At 47.9% G+C, this 22,822-nt stretch overlaps 4 protein-coding genes across 6 annotated transcripts; 2 read left to right on the top strand and 2 right to left on the bottom strand.

The window, feature by feature from the left end:
- Nucleotides 1-148: 148 nt before the first annotated feature.
- LOC130524087 (protein LSM14 homolog B-like) lies at nt 149-2,326 on the top strand. Its single transcript, XM_057029843.1, has 8 exons — nt 149-365; nt 473-636; nt 698-827; nt 923-1,114; nt 1,210-1,281; nt 1,370-1,510; nt 1,606-1,735; nt 1,802-2,326. The coding sequence occupies exons 1-8, from the start codon at nt 239-241 to the stop codon at nt 1,953-1,955; spliced, it is 1,110 nt and encodes a 369-aa protein (XP_056885823.1). The 5' UTR covers nt 149-238; the 3' UTR covers nt 1,956-2,326.
- Nucleotides 2,327-3,532: 1,206 nt separating this feature from the next.
- Nucleotides 3,533-10,419, bottom strand: LOC130524088 (dysbindin-like). The gene is made up of 4 exons (XM_057029844.1): nt 10,185-10,419; nt 4,490-4,642; nt 4,251-4,394; nt 3,533-4,157 (listed from the first exon to the last, which is right to left on the bottom strand). The coding sequence occupies exons 1-4, from the start codon at nt 10,225-10,227 to the stop codon at nt 3,898-3,900; spliced, it is 600 nt and encodes a 199-aa protein (XP_056885824.1). The 5' UTR covers nt 10,228-10,419; the 3' UTR covers nt 3,533-3,897.
- On the top strand, nt 9,800-15,818 carry LOC130524085 (ataxin-1-like). 3 transcript variants are annotated; one of them, XM_057029840.1, is made up of 3 exons: nt 9,800-9,993; nt 13,565-14,634; nt 14,731-15,818. In XM_057029840.1, the coding sequence occupies exons 2-3, from the start codon at nt 13,657-13,659 to the stop codon at nt 15,082-15,084; spliced, it is 1,332 nt and encodes a 443-aa protein (XP_056885820.1). In that variant the 5' UTR covers nt 9,800-9,993; nt 13,565-13,656; the 3' UTR covers nt 15,085-15,818. The 3 variants fall into 3 exon arrangements, with proteins under 3 accessions (XP_056885820.1, XP_056885821.1, XP_056885819.1); XM_057029841.1 differs by lacking the exon at nt 9,800-9,993 and adding an exon at nt 12,195-12,266; XM_057029839.1 differs by lacking the exon at nt 9,800-9,993 and adding an exon at nt 12,281-12,537.
- A 125-nt stretch (nt 15,819-15,943) lies between these two features.
- LOC130524086 (bone morphogenetic protein 7-like) lies at nt 15,944-22,567 on the bottom strand. The gene is made up of 7 exons (XM_057029842.1): nt 22,031-22,567; nt 18,783-18,972; nt 17,525-17,673; nt 17,100-17,306; nt 16,943-17,016; nt 16,749-16,859; nt 15,944-16,677 (listed from the first exon to the last, which is right to left on the bottom strand). The coding sequence occupies exons 1-7, from the start codon at nt 22,416-22,418 to the stop codon at nt 16,528-16,530; spliced, it is 1,269 nt and encodes a 422-aa protein (XP_056885822.1). The 5' UTR covers nt 22,419-22,567; the 3' UTR covers nt 15,944-16,527.
- Between the last annotated feature and the right edge of the window lie 255 nt (nt 22,568-22,822).

The raw sequence follows: 22,822 nt of genomic DNA, 5'->3' as shown, positions 1-22,822 counted from the left end.
GCTCTCGTCCGTATATAATGCTGTTTGGGGGGGGGGGGGGGGGGGGGTACAAGATTTTTTTTAAATCACGTTAATATTCCCTAATGGACAGATGTGATCGTGCAGCCAAGAAGCGCGTCACCTGACTTCCTATAAAGCGCGCAGGTGTTTGGTGATTGTGTCTGTCGTCGGTTGCATCAGTGGTTTGTGGTTGAGCGGCTGCTGTTTTGTTCCGAAACGGCTCCTTTTCTCTGCAAACATGAGCGCTGTGGGAGGAACGCCTTACATCGGCAGTAAAATAAGCTTGATTTCCAAGGCACAGATTCGATACGAGGGGATACTGTCCTCCGTTGATACCGAGAGGTCCACGATTGCATTAGCCAAAGGTAGGTCAAGAGGCCCGGAGGCGACACATTTTATTTATTTTATTATATTTTTTTAATAAGGTGCTGCTGAAAGAGAAAGCTCTTTGGTTACTTTTATTTCTCTGCAGTTAAATCCTATGGTACAGAAGATCGACACACAGACCGACCTGTGCCACCTAAAGAAGAAATCTACGAATATATTATTTTCAGAGGAAGTGACATTAAAGACATCACTGTGTCTGAACCACCAAAACCACAGCACGGACTGCCTTGTGATCCAGCTATTGTACAGGTATATGGTGCATGTGAGCCAAGTCCACTTTTCAACTTTGTTGATGTGTTTTTCCCCTCAGTCATCGCTCAGCAGCTCCTCTGTGCCGTATCACCCACGCTGGAGTCCGTACAGAGACGTGATGCCTACCTACAACCAGCTGGCTGCCAGCTCTCTGCTGAGTCAGCAGTATAATACAGCACTGGGACTAGGTAACACTTGCTCCGGTCAGCATGCTTGTCTGTCGCCACCTATCGGGTCCACAGTTGATCAAACCCCGCTGCCATTTTTGCACCTGTCCTCACAGTACCTGGACTTCACGGCCTCCCAGCCAGAAGGGCTCCCATGGTGGAACAGGCTGTCCAGACGGTGCCATCGGTCAGTGCTGCCCAGAGGAGGGGGAATGCATTAACTCAGCCTCAGAGCAAGCAGTCTGTCCGTCCAGCCCAGCGCTCTGGGTGGGAGGGTTCCCGGGTTCAGAAAGAGAACATACCCACCAGTAAGCAATTACAGATGCGGCTCAGACCACTTCAGCTTTGCTTTTATTTTTTTCCCAACCCATTTTTGGGTTTACTACAGCTTCTCTTTCTTTAGATCGGACACCGTTGCAGACAACTGCAGCTAAAACTGAAGAACAAGTCATTGCAAAACAAAAGCCAAAGCAAAGTAAGGCACAAAATGAAAAGTGGAAATGGATTCGGACCGTCGCTCTTGTGTTTCTTTGTGTTAAACACTTTCTTCATTTGAACTGCAGGCGGTCGCCGGTCAAGGAACCGAATCAGAGGTCAACTACATGTGAAGAGCACAAAGGGCACAACCCTGACATTTGAGTCAGATTTTGACTTCGAAACGGCCAACGCCCAATTTAATGACGACATCACGAAGGATGCTGTAGGTGTGTTTCAAGGATGTTGCTTGCTTTTAAGTTTAAATGTATATAAGGGAGGTTTAAAGTAACGGTCACGCCTCGTTTCTGGTGAAATGCTGCAGTGGAAAAGGCTGATTCGGCAGAGAGCCCAGAGAGCCCAAGCCTACAGGAGGAGAAGGAAATTCTGGGCGAGAAATACTACGACAAAACCAAATGCTTCTTCGACAAGATTTCATCAGACCTTAAACCTAGGTAAACCAATCCCAACCAATGTCTCCGGTTAAGATTTGCCGTGCCATGAAGTTTGTTGTTCATCAGGAGAACCTGGGCAGAGGAGAAGAAGCTGAACATGGAAACGTTTGGAGTCCCAGGACGCTTCCTGAGGGGAAGAGGATTCAGGGCCCGAGTTCACGGCGGGTCGGGCGCCGCTGACCAGCGAGCCCTGCCCAAAATTGGAACTGGGAGGGTGTAAAGACTTTTTTTCTTTTTTTTTTCACTTTTTGCTCCAGCCTTGTTGGCTTTTTGTGTAAATACTGTAGTTTTGTACTTATTTAAAAAGCACCTCCCTTTTTTCCCTCATTAAATGCACTTTTGTTTGATTATCCCAAATAAAGGAGATGGGAGAAGCCTTTAATTTAATCCAGCAGCTGTGTACCAAACCTGTATTTCGACCTGAGTCTCATTGAACAGTTGAGATGCATGTTTTTGTTTTGTTTTTTTCATTTGATCAGTTGCGCAAATGCAACTCCGAACAGCTGGATTGTTTTGTTTCTTTCCTGTAAATGTTAAAGGGAAACTGTGGGGGTTGTAGCAACAGTTGCTATTAAATTGAAGATTAAAAGATTTCTTGTCATCTTTGGTGCTGCCCAAAGTAGAGACACAATCTTTGTTAAAGATAAATCAATATTTGGGGATTTTGCTAGATGTAAAATGACAGAGTTCGAGGTGAGTTACAATAAACAAAGGTGCTGGGGAACGAACTGCAAATGGAAATGAATATAAACATTGAGCTTGTTAAAATTAATCGGCTAAAATGATAAGAAACCGACAAATTATGACTGTATCCACATTCACTTTGAATATTTGTGGTTGCGTTTCCACCTTTTGCAGCAAAGAGTCCAGGATTAAGGACTAACAACAGTTATGGCCAACTCAACAAAAACAGCCAAGACCATCTGAAAGGGTATCGAGGACCCTTCCTTAATGTGTGTTAGTTTAAACATTAGCTTCCTCGCCTGCTCATAGTCCACAGGCCTGAGGATGTATACCTTTGGCTCCTCGTCCACTACTTCCCCAAAGAGGTCAGCGTATTCTCGTGTTGTATCCTCGATATCTATCTGCAACACAACACCTCTGATGCTAGTCACATCTCAAGTCTATTCTTAGATAAATTCACAGGTGTTTCACTCTGTAAAGCAAAGATCAGCCTCCATGCTTCACCAGGCCTCATCTCGCCCAGCTCATATGGGAGGGGTCCTTGATACTCTTCATCTGTAAAAGAGGTGACGATCCAAGTCCTCCGGTGGCAGCCAGACAGCCAGCAAAGCCTTAAATGGATTTAAGGCGGTTGGTAATGAAGACTGATGTTATTTATCATATTCAAACAGGTCAAAGTTCAAATCCAAATCTAATAAAATTGCGATATTTTACACGCTTTGTTTTCAGGAAGTCGCTCCAGACAAAACAATGACCCGCGGAGACCCAGATTTTTTCCAAGTCGTGAAGTTTATTTCATGACGTTTTTTCACTCTTGAATGAGTGGGAAAAACTCAAGAACTGGGACAGAGGTTTAACGTCAGGGTGGACATACATACCAAAAAGGTAGAGCAGAGCATCGTGAGTGTCCAGCGTCTCCAGGGACGTGTGTGACAGAGTGACGGAGGAGTTCTGAGGAACTTAACATTTCTTTTGTGTAACAGGCATCGTCTCACTTCCAGGGAACTGACTTTGCTCATTTTGTTCCTTTTTCTAAGAACAACGCGGGCTGAAGAATCGGATAAGACTGAGCTGGAAGCTGTTTCACACACCGTGACTAGAAACGCACAAAGGTGAGGTGAGAACTTTATTCAAACTTAGTGGCAAAGTGCTTTTCATTTTGACATATTTTCCTCTTCTTCTCAGCGCTTCCATTAGTTTATTTTCAATGTGCAAGAAAAAAAAAAGAATTCATCACCTGCCGGAACAAAGAAACAAGCATGACCTCTCAGAACATGTTAGAACTGGAGCAGGGATGTGGTGAGAACAGGAGGTCTTCGTATTTACAGTTTGTGGTCCATATCTCTAAAACACTCAACTGAACATACAAGTCATAGAAAAATAAACAGAAAAGAAAGAAAAAGTGCAAGTCAGAAATCCATCCTTCATTCGTTGGGTGTCGGCTGTTGTGCTGCAGGTGTGTGGAAGGAAACTTCATCTTAGGAAGGTGTTGATGGAGTTTGACTTCTTGCTTTCTCTGTCTCTGGAGCAGCAGCCCGCCGATTTAGAGCACCTGTGTGCGTCCCGCCGCTGTCTGCCCTGACTGTGGGGGTGTCTCGCTCGTTGGTGTTGGGGGTCTGACTGTCAGAGGAGGAGGTTGAGGACGTAGAAGACATGCGGGATTTTGCCTCAAGACCTTCAAGGACATGCCGAAAGAGTCCATTACTGATGACGTCCTCATTTTTGTTGTGTCCCTGGACTGTGGGAGAGATGCAACACATGGTTAGGGAAGGTGGGGGGGTGGTATACAGTATACGGCCTGGTTGTCACCTCATAGTTCCAAGTTTCATACCTGGCAGTGGAGACATGAGCCCCCCTTCTTCTCCACTGGAGCTGAAGAAGACATCTAAGCTGTCCTGGTCAGAGATGTCAATCAGCTCCATCTGGTCCAGCAGGTCCACGTTCACCTCCATGGATGAGATGCTGCCGATTGGAGCTGCAAGAGGGAGTGAACAGATGTGATATGCAGATATACACGGTGATCAGTGATCTTTTGTCTGGATCTATAAACACTCTTCCGGTCCAACTCACGTCTTTTGAAGTCACGGATGCAAAGGTGTGCTGAGGACAGGTAGACATCCACGTCGTGCTGAAAGACCTCCTCAAAGAAGCGCTGCCTCTCTCGCAGCTTGAGCTGCTGTGCCACGTCCACATCAGTGAGCCTCTGGCCGTGCTCGGTGTCCGCTGGTAGGCACGACAGAATAAAAGCCAGGTGTTAAAAAGATATTGCAAGGTTCCTGAGCTGCTTGTCAGGCTGCAGTCCACCAGACGGCACCCAAGAATTTTACAGCCTGGTTCCTCCACTCTGGTGTTGGTGAGTGTGCTGCTGCGCAATGTGATTTTACATGTAACCACAAGGGGGAAGCACCGAGCTATATAGAAAACATACTGGAAAGTACCGTCTCATTATCCTGATGTGCTGACATGGTGTTTTTTGATTTGTACATGGATGAAGACAATTCTGACACTAAAATGTACACACATCCCTCCAGTATGAGTAGGTGCACACAAGAGGAATGAGAAGCAGAGGTATTGGCAATTGTAACCACTGATGAAGATCTGCAGAGATTCAGTCACAGCATATTTTTTCAAGGTGTTCTGGACTACATTTTCTTGGTAGTGTGGGGGTGTGTGCTCTGATCACCTGGACTCACTAGTTTTGACCCTCGGCCTGCATTTGGAGTAAAGTCGTGATACAGCAATACAGGAAGTAAAGCTAATTTATGAGCTTTGGCTGTGGATTTCAGTATCCCTGTATAGAAATGTAATAAATAAATATGTAAAAAATACAACAGGCAACAAGTTACCCTGATTGCTGCATCAGCGCAGCTCTCCCCACATGTCTGGACACACACCTGCCACAGCAGCTCTGCCCTCCCACTGTTTGACATCCTGCCCCCTGGGCACGGAGCCTTCGCTCTGAGATCAAACAGGCAGCTTTGAAAGGGAGGGAATAAGAGAACAAAGCTCGGAGCTGGACCAACTGACAGCACAGGCGGGCGTGCTTGGAAACCAGAATCACAGAGATCTGTGGACTGTTAGCTCTGCTGCTAACTGGCACTAAAACAACACAGGCTACTGGGGGACGCTCTGGGTATTTTTGTTTAAAGCTGTGCAGCAGCTCTGTAAACACTCCCAGCTGATGACTGTAGCTAGTGCAGCTCTTCTGTTGGTAGCATCTCTGGACACAGCTTGGAGATAAAATCCCCTTGAATTGACGAAACCAAGTCGCACATCCGTCGGTTTGAATCAAGTTTGTTCCATCAAACTCAGGTCTGTGTGGGGGAGTTTTGTTCCCCCTCGGTGAGCAGTGATTGATCACAGAATCAGCTGCTCCTGCCTAAAGGTTGAGGCCCTTACGTTACCTATCCTCACATTGATTTTGCTTCCGTGTCCGGTTTATTCATTTATTTACAAATCACGTCACTAGTCACAAGTGACCCCGTGACCTCTGATTAGCTTGAGCACCTGCAAGGGGAGTCCTGCAGGCCTTGATCTCAGTGGCTATGTGAGATTCCTTCAGCTCCAACGCTACAAAGTACCTGCAGAGATCTATTTGAACTAAAATTCTCTTCTCTCACTTCTATTTTTATCATCTGTCTTTCGGTCTCTGCTGCTCTGTACTTCCTTCACTCTCTATCTGCCTTTCCCGCCCCCTCCTTCAACCCCACCATCCCTCCAGTGAGTGTTGAGGGAATCTGAGGAGGAAAAGGTCACAGATGAAGTCTCCGGACCTGCTGGACATGCAGAATGGCTGAAGAGGACGGGCGGAGGCTCACGCCATTCTGCCTCCCCGCATTAGGACAAACTGGAGGCCCCGGCTCCGGGGTCGGGCAGAGAAAAGCTTCATTCAGGACCCGACAAAAGCACTGATGCAGGGAGACGGGATGATCCAGCACTCTTTAGACACAAGCCCATTCTTGGGTAACCATTTATGATGTAAGAGGCATTCCAATAAAGTGCTAAATTTGATAGTTAGATCATTGAAGGAGGATGAAAGAATAAGTTCCTCCTTGTCTGCCAGTCCTCTTGGTCTCACTTGAATCATTAAGTACATTCAGGAGACAGATGAGTCAATTCAATCATCTGTTCTATTTTCAGTGTGAATTTACCACATTGAACAGAAACGCACGGACTCGGGTCTGCATCTGAGTGTCATGTGCCTCCCGCTGCTGGGTTTGGGACACCTCCAGCCAGTTCTGTAGGAGCAGAGCATTGATCTGAAGGCTAAATGGAGCAGGAGGAGTGTTGGGTGTTGGCCACAGGCTGCCATTAGCACATCACTGCTGAAGGCAAACATGAGCTCAGACTCCCCGGTGACAGAGGAGGGGAAGGTCAGGAGAGGAGGGGAGAGGAGAGGAGAGAGAGGAGAGGAGAGGAGAGGAGAGGAGAGGAGAGAGGAGAGGAGAGGAGAGGAGAGGAGAGGAGAGGAGAGGAGAGGAGAGGAGAGGAGAGGAGGAGAGGAGAGGAGAGAGGAGAGGAGAGAGGAGAGGAGAGGAGAGGAGAGTGAGAGGAGAGGAGAGGAGAGGACGAGGAGAGGAGAGGAGAGGAGAGGAGAGGAGAGGGGAGGAGGGAGAGGAGGGGAGGGAGAGGAGAGGGAGAGGAGGGGAGGGGAGGGGAGGGGAGGGGAGGGGAGGAGAGGAGGGGAGGGGGAGAGGAGAGGACGAGGAGAGGAGAGGAGAGAGGAGAGGAGAGGAGGGGAGAGGGGAGGAGAGGAGAGGAGAGGAGAGGGGAGAGGGAGGGGAGGGGAGGAGAGGGGAGAGGGGAGGAGAGGAGAGGGGAGGAGAGGAGAGTGAGAGGAGAGGAGAGGAGAGGAGAGGAGAGGAGAGGAGAGGAGAGGAGAGGAGAGGAGAGGAGAGGATGTCTCAACATCATTTCCGTCTGTGGGATGATTATAGAGCCCTTTTGTTTGGTGACTTCAGGTTAAATTATTGTTTGCACTGTTTTGTGGAATAGTTCCATGTACTGTAACAACAGAAAATGAGAGGAGGTTTGATTTGGTTTCAGGACTTTCTTCCCTTCCCCTCCTCCATCAGCAGGAGGTCTCCCCATGTGAGTCTGGTCCTGCTCAAGGTTTCTTCCTGTTATGAGGAAGTCCTTCTTGACTGTTATTGCTTGTCGGTTCATTCTAGTTGTGTATCTGCGGCACATGTGACGTCTGTCCTGGGGTTTATTTGACATGGACAGACTCCCACCTCTGACTCTTCTCAAAGTAAAGCTAAAAATATGAAATATATATACAAACTTTGAACGTGATGGAAGGGGAAAAGGCTGCAGCTGACACAAGGGTGTAGTTTGCAGAGACGGAGGGGAATTCTGCCGCGGCTCATTACTTTAAAAGGACACTTTGTGATATTTAGTGAACGTGGCTTCCGTGCGGCCCGGCCTCCTCAGTGGCAGCAGCCTGTCAACAGTCTGCAGCTGGTCATTACTGGAGCCTTCTCTCTGGGGCTGTTGCAGTAATTAATGAAAGATGGTGGAGTGGTGAAAGGCTGCGGTGGCACGCTCGTGTGTGTGTATGTGTGTGTGTTGCATGTGCTGAAGCTAAATATTGGATTTATTCTGATCTGTAACGGTCTCTCCTGCTGGTTTACACATTAGTCTGTCTGAACTTCAGGACATCGGTGAAACAGGCTGTCACTGCCGAACGCACTTTTACTGCTTCCTTGATGTTTTTCTCTTCTAAAACCTGCAATTTCCTGGATTCCACTCGCAGGGAGGGTAAATAATTGATGCCAGTGGGCGACATGTTTGTGCGAGTCTGTCTGCTCTGTGATTTCGGCTGTTTACGGTTGGGGTTTTGCTCAGGCTGTGGGACAATGGTGCGTCCGGCACCACGGGCCCGGCCGACCAGGACCACAATGACATCAGTTTTAACCCTCGGCTTCCTTGCCTCCCGCCTGGATTACACCCAGACTGACAAATAGGGATCTTTGTAGGTCAGTGTCCTGTCCCACTGCCCTCCATAAGCCCACAATGAGACTGTGAGTGCGGATCAGCACAATAGGCTTTACTAGCAGACAGTACCAACAGGCTAATGATTTTTCCCAACAAAGCCTAATCTCTGGGAAATTTAACCATGTATGGGTGTTACTGCAGCCAATAAGATTTATGATGATCAGAAAGTTGGACACTCTAAATCCCACTGCGCTTCATCAGGTTAAAATAATCAGTTGCTACAGAACTCAATCACCCGGGAAGACATGGAATTCCCTTGGGAAGAATGAACATAGTTTCATTTTTGCACTTTAAACAAAGTGTTGCTGTTGCTATACTTGGAATTTGGGTACACTTAGCACGTTATTTAAATAATCTACTGTCTGGCATTTTGTACATATGCGTCAAATTCTTTTAAAAGTGTATGCTAGAAGCCTTCAAACATGGGTATTCTTTCAGATTTCTAATGTTTCTGAACCCAAATTTGAGTAGTTGGTCTGTTTTTTTCCCCACACATAAATGTGCTTGGAACCAAATATGCTGTCTGTACGTAACTGACCCATTAATGTGAAAACACCCAAATCAGTGTGACACAATTAGGACAACATGGGACTTGTCACGTCATTGTCTTTAAGGTTGGACAACACGGCCAACACGAGCAAACAGAGGCCTATTTATAATTTAGACCGTTAAATGCAAGTGTTTGTTGAGTATTTGTGATGCCTGAAGTGGCCGGTTTTGCTAAAAAAAGACCTGCGTCAGTGAGCCAAAACAGCTAAATTAGAGCAAACTAATAACTAACTAAACTTGTGGAGCTAAACTGAATTTGTGCAGCGCATAGACGGGGTTCACATGGGCCGGGCTCGAGTCAGGCGAACCGCTGAGCCTGTGGAAACCTGCTACGTTTATCTAAGCGAAGCTGTTTATATAAATTAAATGCGTAATCAAATTAGAGCTCAGGCGATAATCTGCGATGTGGTAATCTGAAGCCATCCAGGCTTGTGACCCAGACGGCAATGATCCAGGTAGTCGTTCAACAGTGTTGATTAGTTCATTGGCTGCAAGGCGCAACAGTTGCTGCCCTATTTCATGACTTATGGGGCGACTTGGTACAAATCAGTGTCTTATCCAACTAATTGTGGCAGCAAACGAGGAGAACATGACCCATCTTAGGTGGAGAAGAGCGAAACTGCAACAGATGGGAGTTAGCATCATTTTAGCCTCATGGAACCATCTCACAGGAACTAGTTCACCCTCGAGTCCGAGGGCTCGACCCGAAGTCGACTGTGATGAGCTCTGTGGTTCCAATCCTATTAGAAATAAGCAATCTTTGTTCGGAGCTCTGCAGTGGCCCCAATCCAAGGCTGCTTCGGCCTGTGCGTGTGTGTGTGTGTGTGTGTGTGTGTGTGTGTGTGTGGTGTGTGTGTGTGTGTGAGAGAGAGAGAGAGAGAGACCTATTCACTTTGTTACCATTGCATTAGTCAGGATGATGATTCAACATTCCTGTCGGATTTGTTGTCACTTCTGGTCACATCAGCGTAGCGGCTGTTGGACACTGACTGAGCTGCTGACCAGCCTGTCCTTCACATCTCTCACAGGTACCACTCAATTAAACACCCATCTGTGTATCTGCTGTACTGACAACCAAGCCCGGATGCTAATTCTGTCTTCCCCTCGCTGCTCCGCATCTAAAACAATACGATGAGTTCTTGGCTAATCCTCAAACACGAAGAGTTGAAATACGAGAGCGCTGTCTGCAGGAGATGTGGAGGGTTGAAGAAGAACTTACACGGCAGGCGTTTGTTGTGGAGGTTGGCGGATGAGGAGCTCATGACGTGGTCGGACGCGAGCGGGAAGCAGAGACAATCAGAGCTGATGAGTGTGTAAGCCCTGCGAGAGTCCAGCGGAGAGACTGCGGATCATCTCCCACCTCCTCTGTCCCGGGTGGCTGATGCTGACTTCCCCTCTCTCCCTGGATGGGCTCAGAGCCTGGAAGTTTGTGGCTGTGTGGAAGAGGATGAGCTGACCAATGACAGTGGGGGGGGAGGAGCTCAGGGTGAGGGAGGACGGGCCTGGGTTGAAGGAAGGAGGGATTTAATGTAACAGAGTGGAAAATACCAAAGAGAGACAGATGCATGCCTTTGCTATTTTTGTCCTCCTTCTCTCCTTTCTTGTTCCCCGTCTTCCGTTTTTGCGCCGTCCCTTTGGTGCCACCTTCAGGGTCAGGCGATGACAACTATCCTGCTAACTGGGGTTTCGTTTCCTCGGCAGTTTTAATAATACATGCACGGCGGTGATGATTCTGAGCCGTTCAAAACCATTTTACTTAAAGTTAATGTCTTTTTTTATTCGACATGCATGAGCCAAAATAGAGAAAATAGCTGTGCTTCAGCAGATGTTCTTAGAGTTGTTGATCAGATGCAAACAGTTATTTCACTTGGATTACTTCTAACACTACTATAAGTATGCGTACAACGATAAAATTTGCGTTTCTTTTGTATGTGCATGCTCTTTATGCAAAATTCATGTTCCATAGATGCCTGTTGCACAGAAATGTGAACTTGCTACTGTAAACCCTGAAGCGAACCGACCGCAGGATTATGAAATATATCAGACATGTGTAGAAGGCAAGTAAATGTAAATCTATCTTAAATACTCATATATGCAGTGCTTAAATTTGGGGGGGATATTCTTGAATGTATCAACATGCAGACTTGGCTGCCAATACTTTTGAGGCAGTTCTTTGTGATGACTGCGCCATCTAGCGTTAGAGTGTGGTATGGATACTTTTGTAAAGAGGCTAAAGGTGCTTATTACAACAGAGGCTTCACAAAGCTTCATTCCGTCATAGGCCTTTTTTTGCACAATCATCACATCTGTATTTGAGATGCACATCTGGTCCTCTTTCAGCCGTGGGAGGAAGATTCTGTTTTGTGCTCCGGAGCCTCCATACAATTACAGTGTTTATTATTTGAAATAAATGTGTGCAAGTCCATACATGTACTTGCTTTCAAAAAATTACATATAAAAGATAAAGTAGGAAACTCTAAATACAACACAAGAATGAGGAAATTGGTGGGTGTTTTCAGTGTCTGGTCTGCAAACTGAACATGTTTCTCTGTAAATGTCACTAGTTGTGGTTAAATTTCAGTGATCTAGTTGTGGCGAGTTTGTTTCAAGTGTTTGAGTGCCTGTGAGGGAGTGTGTGTGCCTGCCTGTGTTTGTGTGTGTGGGCAGATGAAGCATGTTGTGAGTCAAAATGAGAAATAAAATCAACATAATCTAAAGGTCTGTGTGGGTTTCTGGGTGTTTACCTGCTGAGATGGTGCAAAACACAGTAGCTGTGACCCGAACCGAGACAGCTGTCAAGCAAAAGTCAGGCCTGGCTGCAGAATCAGACCAGAAGGGAAAAGAATCTAAAGAAAGAGACCAGGCAGCCTGGCAGAGGTGAGGGTGACGGAACATTCTGTAACCTGTTTGGTAAAGGAACTGTTTTCTGCAGCTGAATGGCTTAAGAGAAGAGTGCTGACCTTTGAACCCTAAGCAAAAGCTGTGTTTTAAAGCATATATCATACAATCGGGGTTCTTGCTCATCGTGCCACATCTTCCTGATTAAGGTCAGAATATCTCAATGCAAGAAGAGGCCGCAAGAATTCAATAGGAGAGAAACGGTGGGACTAAAGACGTGGTTTCTCAGCCCTCTAAAGAGCCAGGCAATCATACGCCCACCATCAGCTGAGGAGTTGCACAGCAGTCCCATTTCTAATTATACACCTAACAACAGAGAGATGTGGAAGGAGAGAGGGAGAGAGAGAGCTGCAATTACAGATGGAAGAGGTGCCGAGAGCGCCACTCGGCAGCAAAGCCACGGGTGAGCTCCTTCAGCTGTGAGAGTTTTACAGTGTGGCAGAGACTGTGAGGGAGGGACTTTAAATCTGTCTGAGAAAGGTTAACAGGGCCGACAGACAGACAGACCAAACAGAGTGGGAGTGTGAAATGTAAAAAGCAAGTGGGAGGGAGGAGAGGAAGAGAAAGAAAAGGAGGAGAGCGTGTCCGCGAGACAGTCTGTTGAGCTTGTCTGGATGCTTCATTCTGCTGTTTTTGCACCTGCAGCCTGGGAAGACGACGCTCAAGCCAGACAGGTGTGTGTATGTGTGTGTATGTGTGTGCATGTGCACGTGTGTGTTTCATGAACATGTTCTGACTTGCTCAGAAGAACCGATAGAGAAGTGAGCACTCCAAAAGGTGTCTTTTTTCCCTCTCTCTAACATCATTCGTGTTTCTCTTAGTGGTTTCCAGAGGTTAAATTTAGACGATTGTAGGTGCAACATTGCTGCCTGTGACATGCAAACCACGGTGCGTTCAGATCCTTTATCAGCACCGTGCCGTGCACTAAAGCCTACTGTGCGTGCATTTCATTCCCTCTGATAATGATGTTTGATGGCTACATATGGTTATTCAGCCTGGATACTGTTACGGTCTGAGCCTGTTTGGGTCATAATCTCATCCTACCTGTGAGTCAGAATTCCACCCACCGGAGCCATTTGAATGTATTTACATTTGCACTGCAGGCACAAACAGATATGCATTAATGTCTCCGGGCGTTACACTGGCTGCTTTTCTTTGTGGGGTGATAGGATCCGGTGCGGTCCAATTCCTGAAACGGGCGGACAAACAGCCACAGCGCTCAGTTAGATGGTGATGTGATGTAAAGTACAGAGAAGAGTTCCGCGACGTTTATGTTTTCAGGATCTTCAGGTTTAACGCCACGCATCTCTTTCTCCTTTCTGGAAAAAACGTCTGCATGAAAACTTCACAACTTGCCTGAGAAACAACATTAGCATCGTGATTTCTCCCACCCCGACCTTTTTGCTTTAACTACAGCGATGTGTTGTTACCATAGAAACATTCTTTTAAAGGAGTTAATTATCCATCAAACTAAATGACATCGGATCATGTTTGATGTTTGGAAAGCCTTCCATTGGTGTTTTAAATGATAATGATGGCAGATTTAAATGGCACCCAAACTGTCCTGTAATCTGGAGCAACGATTAGTGAATTATTGAAGAGGAAAGAAGTTGCTGCAGCAGCAAATCTTACTCGATTTCGGATGGTGCCGATTAAAGCTTCACAATCAAATATGCACTCATTGTTTCTTCTACTGTTCAGCTCTCGGGAACACCTCCCAGTTAGCTGTGATGTCAGCGCCCCCTTCACTTCTGCAGTAACAGTCATGCCCCAGTGACCCCACACACGAGCCAATGCTCTCCAGGACGAGCCCAGCGGCGGGCCCGGACAGGGACAACCTCCCGCTCAAAAAGAGGGACCAGAGGTGGAACTCGCCGCCATTGTTGCAGCGCCAGCAGCAGTCTGACGGAGCAACGTTCAAGGCGCCCTACCCCCACAGGAGCTGCGCTGAGTCCAGGTTTAAAAATGCGAGCCCGTTCCAGCCCTTTCCAAAACGGGTCCCTTCGTTGCACCAGCCCTGGATGCACGCTTACGCCCCGACCAGATCCATACCTCAGGTTGTCTCTGCCTTTGGGGCACACCAAGGATGGGCAGACTGGAGGGAGTCCAAACCCCTGCGCCTTGGATGGGAGAGGGGTCACTCTTTTCCGCACCACGGCCACCCGTCGCTCCCTCTCCAGGCGGGGCAGCGCCCCTCCAGATTCAGCGCTGCTTCCGGGATCGGCGATGCTTTCCAAAGCACGGGTGACAGGGAGCAGCCGTGGGGCCACAATTTCAACGCACGGAGAAACATTGATGAGAGGAACGGAGGACCCTTCTTAAAGAGGAGCAGGAAAGCTGAAAGTCATCCCAACGCCGGTCACCCATCACTGAACACGGGCCCGACACGCTCGCCACAGCAGGTCCTGCAGCTGCAGTCATCAGCAAAGCTCTTCAGAAATTCCACATCAGGACTTTCCTTTCCAAAAGATTGTGAATGGGGCAACACGAACGTCTCCGTGAGGGAGGTCATGTCAGGGTCTCCGCCCCCCGGCTCCCGAGCTCCCAACCGTCTCCCCTGGCTGCTCCCCCATTTTCTAGCGGGCTCTCTCATCGAGCTCCGGGACGGACGCTTGAGGAGAGTGGAGCACCTGCAAACGGAGGACTTCCTGCTGGGAGCGCTGGCCTGTCCAGACCTGCGGCTGAGCTGCTGCACCGTGCAGAGCATCGCGCTGTCCACCTCCTCCGCCATCTCACGTCTCCTCATCCTTCTTCACGACCAGCAGTCCCAGGTGAACAGTTGTCTCACGCTGTACTTTTACCATCCTTGTTGCTCTTTTGAATATTTCCACTTGTCTAATCTAATGTTAAACTGTGCACGTCTCCAGGAGTTGGTGGACGTCTATGTGGAGTACCCGTTTTTCGTCCAGGACCACGGCTGGTCCTCTTGCAGCCCTCAGAGGACTGCCCGCCTCTGCGGCCTTCAGTGCCGCCAGCTGTGCGTCGGGGACATCTGCCTGGCTCTCACCCCGCTCTCGACCCCACAGCGACCCCTGCCGACGGACCCACAGCCTGAAGCATCACCCACCGATTTGGAACAAGCGCGCGAATCCCCGAGGGCGCCGCAAAGCCGCGTTCCCACGGGGCCTGGACAACCGGCAGGACAGCAGAAAGAGCTGATCCGGAGAAGACATCGATCAGCCCCTGAACTGAGCGAGACGAGGACAGAGTGCGCATCGTAGAGACGGTTTCTTTTAAGCTTTGTCGTATCTCTACCTCCTGATTCATATTTCATTGCTTCACTGTTCTTTGACCTGCATTTTAAAGCATATTTGGTGTGAGTTTCCCTTCCAGGTTAAATAAGGGATCCAACATTTACGGGTCCATTTACGAGGCCAGCAAATGCTTTAAAAAGCTTCATTTCAGATCCAATATCAGGCGACATTACACAGTAAAGGAACATTTACCCACTGATGATGAAAAACGATCCCGACAATCAAACAATTTTCTCAGATTGGGTTTTTATATTATTTGCAACAGCAGTGTAATAACTCTTGTTCAGGTCCTCTGCTCCTTCTATTTTAAACTTCTTTTTCTCAGAATGACTCCTTGTCAATATTAAAACCCACAATGTCTCAGATTTAGGCATCAGAAATAGTTCTGTTGGAGGACACGGGTTTACGGCGCCGACTCTGCAGCTGCATGTTCGGAGGTCCTCAGTGGAATTCCCTCATTGTTGCTGCACGTACAGCTGCTTGCTTCTGCACCAACACCCCTCTTAAAGGGCTCCCTCATTGCACATCGGATGCAGCTGTGCCAGTCAAGGCTCTTTACGTCCAATATCCCAACATGCTTCCTTTGCTAAGCGCGTTCCTTTGGCGATGTCGCACATCTCCAAACCAAGCAAGGTGCTAGCACAGAGTGGAAACCCATGAAACATTTTTAAGCTGTTAAATAAACACAATCTCTCCAGGTTGCTCTTGGATCTCTTCTTCAAAATCCATTAATCACTCTGAGGATGGTGATTAAACTCAGAGGGGCTTTGAAAAGCGCCGCAGACGACATTGTTGAGGTGATCTAGAACAAAACACACACCTGCGCTCCATTATTCGTCCGCTTTAATCTGACAGCATAAAAGCACGGCTTCCCTTCACACAAATGCAGCTCGCCGTGACGGTGCGGGCCCGCAAACCTGCCACCGTGAAGATGAATTGCTGACATCGTTGGAGAGTGTACGCATGTGGAGGGCCCCACCGATGTGTATCAGCTCCAGGCAAGCGCGTCACATTGACTGCGGGGGCTTTTCACTCCCACACACTGTTATTAGCGCTCTGACATTCACTTCCTGGAAGATGTTACACCTCCAGAAATGAATGTCCTGTTCAACCGTTTTTCCAGCCGGTTTAAATGGGGGGGTGTAACAGTTCAATGGGAAAAATGGGGATTCATACAGGAATTCTGCCAGATAACGGTTTTTACATGATGACCGCTTTGTTGAAATACTCTCACATTTCCTTCTAATGCCCTATTTTCTAGCCCCAGCCAACGTCTGATGGTTGTCAATAAGATAAGAGATAACAGTCAGCTCTCGATCGGTACTTCAGTTCTTGCTGGCAGGAGCTTCTTAAAAGCCGTCACTCAATTTCCTTTTGTCTGTGGATCCTTCGCTTCCTCGAGTCGGCGGCTCAGTGGCACCCACATGCCCTGACCACCATGTTGCGGTACTTCTTCAGGATGACGTTGGAGCTGTCGTCAAAGTAGAGGACCGAGATGCCGTGGAGCTGCGTGGGTGCACAGCAGGGCTTGGGCACCGTCTCTGGGTTGATAAAATGGACCTGTTTTTGGAATTATACATCAGTCAGTTGGCGGGAGAGTGCGCGGCGCTTACGAGGTTACAGATACTTACCAGCGTTTGCACGATGGCGTGATTGGTGGCGTTCATGTAGGAGTTGAGGGGGAAGGCGCATTCTCCGTCGCAGTAGTAAGCTGCGTAACCCTCTGGCGCTATGATCCAGTCCTGGTCGGTAAAGCCACACGTATGTTAGCGCAGTGATGCTACGGGTTAAAGCTGTGAAGCCAAAGGAAGGCTGGGAGTCATACCTGCCACCCCAAATCCCTGAAACTGACGTACAGCTCGTGTTTTTTACACCCTTCTTTTGAGACACCGAGGTTCTCTGGAATTACACAAGCGGGAGCAGTGTTAAAAATCATTTTGTCTCTACCGACAAACTGATAACAGACTGATGCTTTAAGGCACCTTTTGCAGCTTCCACCGCCCTCATTGCATCCTGGACCGTCCTCTGTGGTTTGGCACCTTTGGAATGGCGCCCCTTGTGGCCGTGGGCAGAGCGGACGCTGCGGAAGCGCACCCCATTGGCTCTGAAGAAGGCGACCATGAAGGGCTGCTTCTCCTGTGGTCTCTTGCTTGTCACCAGACCTGCCAGCTGGGGCTTCCTCCTCTGGCCTTCATAAACAAAGAGATGGGGGACATGAGACATTAGTCTCAGTTAACCACAGAGAGTTGACAGTAAAACAATCATCGGTTTATTTTAATGCGACCACAAAACCCGCCACCAGAGCTTGAACGCCTGGAAGCATCTACTGAGCTTTACTAGATGTCTAGTGGTTCTTTTCATCTTTCACATGTGTGTGTCTGTGTATGTGTGTGTGTGTGTGTCTGACCACGACTGTCCTCCAGCACCAAATGCAGACCGAGGTTGTCCTCAGGATTGTCCAGCCAGAGGTTACTTGTGGCGGTCAGGTCAAAGGCCAGCCAGCCTTCCTCTGCAGGCCAAAGTTCTCGCTGTTCCAGCAGCAAAAGCTCCAGATCACTGAGGATCAGACAAAGACTCTGTGATTGGCCGACACACAGCTTTCAATTCAATTCAGTGAATCTTTATAAAGCGTCTGTTACGGCCCAGAGTGTCTCTGCACACATTACAGAAACAAGACCCCCCGGAGCACGTTACAGTGGCAGGAAAAACTCCCCTCAAACAGAAGAAATAACGCTCATGCAAATAAGAGCAAAGAACTCATAAATGTAGAAATAAGCAGGCGTATTTTATAAGTTAAATGTTTTTTTTTCAGTTTCAAACTTTCAGGGGGGGAATGCAACTTAATATTAGGTTAACAAGGCCATTGTTTTATTATTATATTATTTATAAAGCTAGACTCGCAAACAAAAACGCTCGAAAAGAACCACTGAAAACCACCAAAATAACCAATTTTTATAGATGTGAAGCCTAACAAGGGGGCTTGCATATTCATGTACTTGCAACCACTTTGTTGTGTTTAGTAATTGACTTTCTGAGCTCCGGGCAGACGTCTGTCCTGTCTGCTGCCTGCCCGTCTACATGAAGCAGCCTGCGAGCCTGTGAATGACAATGGCGTCGCCCTCTACAAAGTCCTCGGCCCTGCAGCCGCTGATAAAAGGCCCCCAAACGCTCGCTTCCTCCTGCCCCCACACGCCTCCCGCCCCGCAGCAGCGAGCACGTTACAGGGAGAATTCAGGTCTCCTAACGTGGGTGGTAAAAACGTTTTTGATGTGAGGTGAGGGGAGCCTAATTATCCTCTTACAGATGTGGCGGGATTGATGACATCGGGGGTAACGTGTAAGCTGGAGGGGCCACCAGAGAAAACACAGCCAGCGTGATGGATGGAAACAAAAAGAAAGAGAGTAAGCTGGCGATTAAACATCTGAGAGTGTTCTGAGGTCCAGGCTCTGGAGTCTGAGCGTGTTAGTGTAAACCTGCTCCGGAGAGAACCGCCGCCATCCAGTAATTGACACTAATGTCTGTGTAAACATGGCCGGAGTTGATGCTAACACCAGTAGAAATAATAGTTAGAGGAGTGTAGTAGAGGCACGGCGGAAGAAGCCAGAGCTGTGAAAGAGTTTGGATCAGCTTGCTCCAGTTGTTTCCTTCTGCAGAAAAGAACAGACCTGTTTGTTGATTCCTGCAGGACCTGGTAGAGGCTGACTCGGAAGGTTTGGTTATCGAAGTGTTCCCGGGTGAACTGTTTGTAAATCCTGAATTCAGCCCCTGTGATGACTTCCTCGTCTGGGATGCCAGAAAGGTCAAATCGGAACTCTCGTCTGTGCTGCCGGTGCGGGAGATCCTGCTCATGTTCAACTAGGAAAGAAAAAAAGAAAGAGAAGGAAGGTGTTATTGATCATTTCACACCAACTTTAGAGTTGTTGTCGCCACATTAGACAATAATCAAGCAGGCACAGACTAGTAACCCTTAACGGGCCCTCTCAGGTGGCCAGACATCATCAAATAGCTGCAACGTTGTCACTCCAGCCCCGTTGTGAAAAATAGGAGGGAAAGGGGGGGGGGGGCAACTCCCATAACAGAAGTAAGCGATTTAATCATTTTTCGAGCCTTCCATAGGTTCCAAAAAGCTGTGGGAGAAAAGCACAGACTGGGTTTGGGAGCCTGTTTAAACCATGCACATGTGCTCACCACAAGAAAAGGGCTGTTAAGGCATCGCCCGGAAAACCACAGCAGCCCGTATGTGCTTCTACAAACACACTCCCAGGAGAGACCCACAATTTCATGTGAATTAACTGGGACAGCCAGCAGCCCCCACCGATCATTTTGCCCTATATCGCCCGATGATTTCATCCTGAACACAGAGGGTGAAGGAAAGCAGCAGTGGCCAAGAGCACATTGGGATTCCCCACCCGGGCTGGACCGGCTGGCGCTCCCCAACACTCAGACTTTCCACAACGGCGGTGAAAAGGAGCCCCCGAAACCTTCCCGCGTCTTGTTATTACACCGCTTGTCTATGGAAAGAGGGTGTCTGAGGGGCGCAGCAATTACCCAGCCACCTTAAACACACCACGCTTCACTGACATGCACTATTACATCACCGGCATGACATCATCAATAGTTATGGTTTCTTTTCACTGGCAATGAATAAGTTTTTTTTTTTTTTATTTCAGGCAAATCACATGTGTAACAACTCCAAAATAATCACCCTGAAGCCTCGTAACAATTTATTTGACCGCAATTAAATACTGGAAGGGAAGGACGGGTGTGTTTTTATGAAAGCAATAATTGCTTTTAGGACCTTGGTGTGTTTACATTAGGGGCCATTAGCGGCAGAGACCTCAGATATGCAAACCTCCCCCTGAGAGGTATTTCTACACTTTGGGTCAGTCCCCATACTATAAGGCTACACAGTCACGCTGTCAGAATTAGTACTTTACCATTATCAAGCCACTTTAACTTCAAAAATATAATAATCAATGTTGCCTTTTAACTCACATTTGAATTACTAAAATAACCAGTTCCATACATTTTCACAACTTTGTAAACAGGGAACTCCATTTCACAGCAAGCTTTTTTTTCCTCAGTTTGTTTCCTCAAGCATCAGCGTGTGTGTCTGTGTGTGTCTGGGTGTGTGCGCGCTGCCTTACATGGTTATTTAGAGACAACATGACACGTTCAAGAGCTTAAATAAACATGATTATGCTGCGTGGCAGAAGCACTGCGTCTACTGACTGATGACAAAATCCGTTACTCTTTGGAGAAAGCCTCTTTAATGGCCGTTCCGGACAATAAAATGAATAAATAAAGCAATGATTCTTGCACAAGAATGTTTACACAAAAAGAGCCTTAATGAGATTTTCTGGTGGGGTGAAAAGAATTCCTCAGTGTGCTCTCCCGATGATTCCTACTGACCAGCTTAGCAGGACAAGCGCATTTCTTCCGGCTTGTTCTCAGAACCACAGTGCACCTTTTGTTAGTCATTCCTCTGACTCTTGAGGGAACGTTTTGCACTCTTTCTAATCTAATGAAAACCAGTGACACACACTGCTCATTAAGCCCCCTCGCATGCTCTGCAGGCACGCTGCACTCCCATGTTGAGCACATATGTCTCCATGCGGCGACCGTCGTCAGGCCAATCTGACGACAGAGAGCAGAAACTTCAGATGCTTACAAAAAAAAACAACAAAACCAAGTGGCCTGTCTATGACGATGGGGCACAAACTTTAGCATGTTGAACTGACCCTCTGATATTAACCTCTGTATGCCCCTGAAGGCATCATTCATTGACAATGCATGTCTTCCTGGTGAAATCCACCAGGAATTTATGAATGAAGGGGACACATGTGCTGCCCCTACCTGGGGTGTGGTACTACTAACAGGCTGAAAACGTGCCTTTGATTTATTTTTTTTATTGTTAGCAGTTTTGGGTTTACAGTTTAGTTTTATTGGGTGTTCAAGACGGGGAATCTTGAACAAGAAAGTTGATCACCAGCCAGTCAGGGCCGATAGCTGCTTTCCTTATGCAGGAACCATGATTAGATGAAAGTTTAGATTCTCTGTGGACATTCTTTGAATATCACCATGGCTAGCCATATATTCACATGGACAGTTTTCTCCAGGTATTTGCCTTGATTAGAAAGAACCAAGCACGCTGTGGAAACACTACTGGGCTATTGGAGCTTTTTTTCACTACGCAGCCAGAGTGGAAAAGCAGGTTTTGAAAGGGAAACTCCTTAATCCACTCCTGAAGTGATGATCCCGGGACCACCTAGCAAGAATAACGCAGCTCAGAGACAGGAGAGAGTCGCAGAGACGACCTTAAAAACACTGTCAACCGGCAGCAGAGTGGCTCCTATCTCACTGACAAACCTTCACACAGCCAAAAGGAATCCACCTCAGTGCACTGACCAATCAACCCTGGGGCAGGAGAGGGGGGCAAAGGGTGCAAAGATTGGTTTTACATGTAAGTACATCCATGCATTAACCGAAAATACCAGAGCGTGTTGTGATGCAGTTTTGCTCGTGCCAAAGTTCCCAGAGGGTTCAGAAACCCTCCTTCAGTTCCCAGTCAAGTAAAACAAAGCCTAAAACTTCTGGATTGATGCTGCAGTAATCGGATACAGACGTGTTGTCAAAACATTTACAGCTTGGAATGCATTAATGTCGGATTTCCAGTGAGGAGTGACCTGTGAGCCGCAATATCAAACACACACACGCACGCACACACACACTCTTAACTAATGGACTCTTGCATCTTTAGCCAAGCAGATAAGAGATAAAGCCACATCAGACACGCATTTAAACTTCAAGGAAAACATCAGTAACTTGGAGATGTGGATGAGACAATGAAGCAGGATTTCCTGTGTCACACGTGCACAACTTCAACGATTTGAAAGATTTGCTTGTAACTTACTGAGATTGGCAAAGCTCATCACCGTGTCCGCATCATCCAGGAAGCGGTTGTCCTGCGGGGTCACCAGTGAGGAATGATAAACGGGTCTGTAGTAGGAAAACCTGGGGATCTCCGGATGCTCTGAGATGGTGTTGTACAGGTCCATCATGAACATCGGGGCCGCGGTGTGTTTGGTGTGAACCTGAGGCCGCGGCCGCTGCGGGAGACCCAGGATGGAGAGGATTTCGCGCTGCATCTCCCTGCGCTCCTGGCTTCGCAGCCGCCGCTGGATGAAGCTGGAGCGCACTTCGTTGTCCGTGGAGAAATTCGAGAACGCGATCTGCGCGACCAGAGAGCCGAAACAACAGCACAGGAGAAGCGTTACCGCCGCCGGTGCGCTCGCCACCATCGTCTCTCCGTTGCGCGCGGCCGTTAAAGGCAGAGTAAAGCGGTCCACTGGCGGCCAGAACAAAATCAAACACTCAGAACATCTTTCAAACGTCACCTGCGTGCGCGCCGTCGCTGTCCGTGCGCTCCTAATGGCACGTTGGGTATGGGTTTTATTGAGGCGCTGAGGGAGGGAGGGGAGGGGCAGCCGGGGGGTAAAGTGGGATAAAACCAAGTATGGGAAGATTAGGAGAGTGTGTGAGTGGGGGGTGCTCAGTGCATATCGCTGCTTTATCACTTAGTGCACGTCTCTATCTTGGTAATAAGATTGCCTGGGTGTGGACCCTTTAAACTGAAGTGCTCCATCGGTGCGTCCATTGTTTGGACGCGCTTGATGAAAGCGCGCACTCACTCCAAACAAGTAAT

Source organism: Takifugu flavidus, chromosome 4 (assembly GCF_003711565.1).
Source record: "Takifugu flavidus isolate HTHZ2018 chromosome 4, ASM371156v2, whole genome shotgun sequence".
NCBI lineage: Eukaryota > Metazoa > Chordata > Actinopteri > Tetraodontiformes > Tetraodontidae > Takifugu > Takifugu flavidus.
This window is presented reverse-complemented; position numbering and strand designations above follow the sequence as displayed.

Coding starts and splice junctions, on each gene's coding strand:
- LOC130524087 (XM_057029843.1), top strand. CDS start 239: ATGAGCGCTGTGGGAGGAACGCCTTACATCGGCAGTAAAATAAGCTTG. Junction 637..697: donor GTGATCCAGCTATTGTACAG/GTATATGGTGCA, acceptor TTTTCCCCTCAG/TCATCGCTCAGCAGCTCCTC. Junction 1,511..1,605: donor CATCACGAAGGATGCTGTAG/GTGTGTTTCAAG, acceptor GAAATGCTGCAG/TGGAAAAGGCTGATTCGGCA.
- LOC130524088 (XM_057029844.1), bottom strand. CDS start 10,227: ATGAGCTCCTCATCCGCCAACCTCCACAACAAACGCCTGCCGT. Junction 4,395..4,489: donor CATCCGTGACTTCAAAAGAC/GTGAGTTGGACC, acceptor TCCCTCTTGCAG/CTCCAATCGGCAGCATCTCA. Junction 4,158..4,250: donor GCTCATGTCTCCACTGCCAG/GTATGAAACTTG, acceptor TCTCTCCCACAG/TCCAGGGACACAACAAAAAT.
- LOC130524086 (XM_057029842.1), bottom strand. CDS start 22,418: ATGGTGGCGAGCGCACCGGCGGCGGTAACGCTTCTCCTGTGCTGTTGT. Junction 17,017..17,099: donor GGCGGTGGAAGCTGCAAAAG/GTGCCTTAAAGC, acceptor GTGTAATTCCAG/AGAACCTCGGTGTCTCAAAA. Junction 16,678..16,748: donor ACGCCATCGTGCAAACGCTG/GTAAGTATCTGT, acceptor TTCCAAAAACAG/GTCCATTTTATCAACCCAGA.
- LOC130524085 (XM_057029840.1), top strand. CDS start 13,657: ATGCTCTCCAGGACGAGCCCAGCGGCGGGCCCGGACAGGGACAACCTC. Junction 14,635..14,730: donor TTCACGACCAGCAGTCCCAG/GTGAACAGTTGT, acceptor GCACGTCTCCAG/GAGTTGGTGGACGTCTATGT.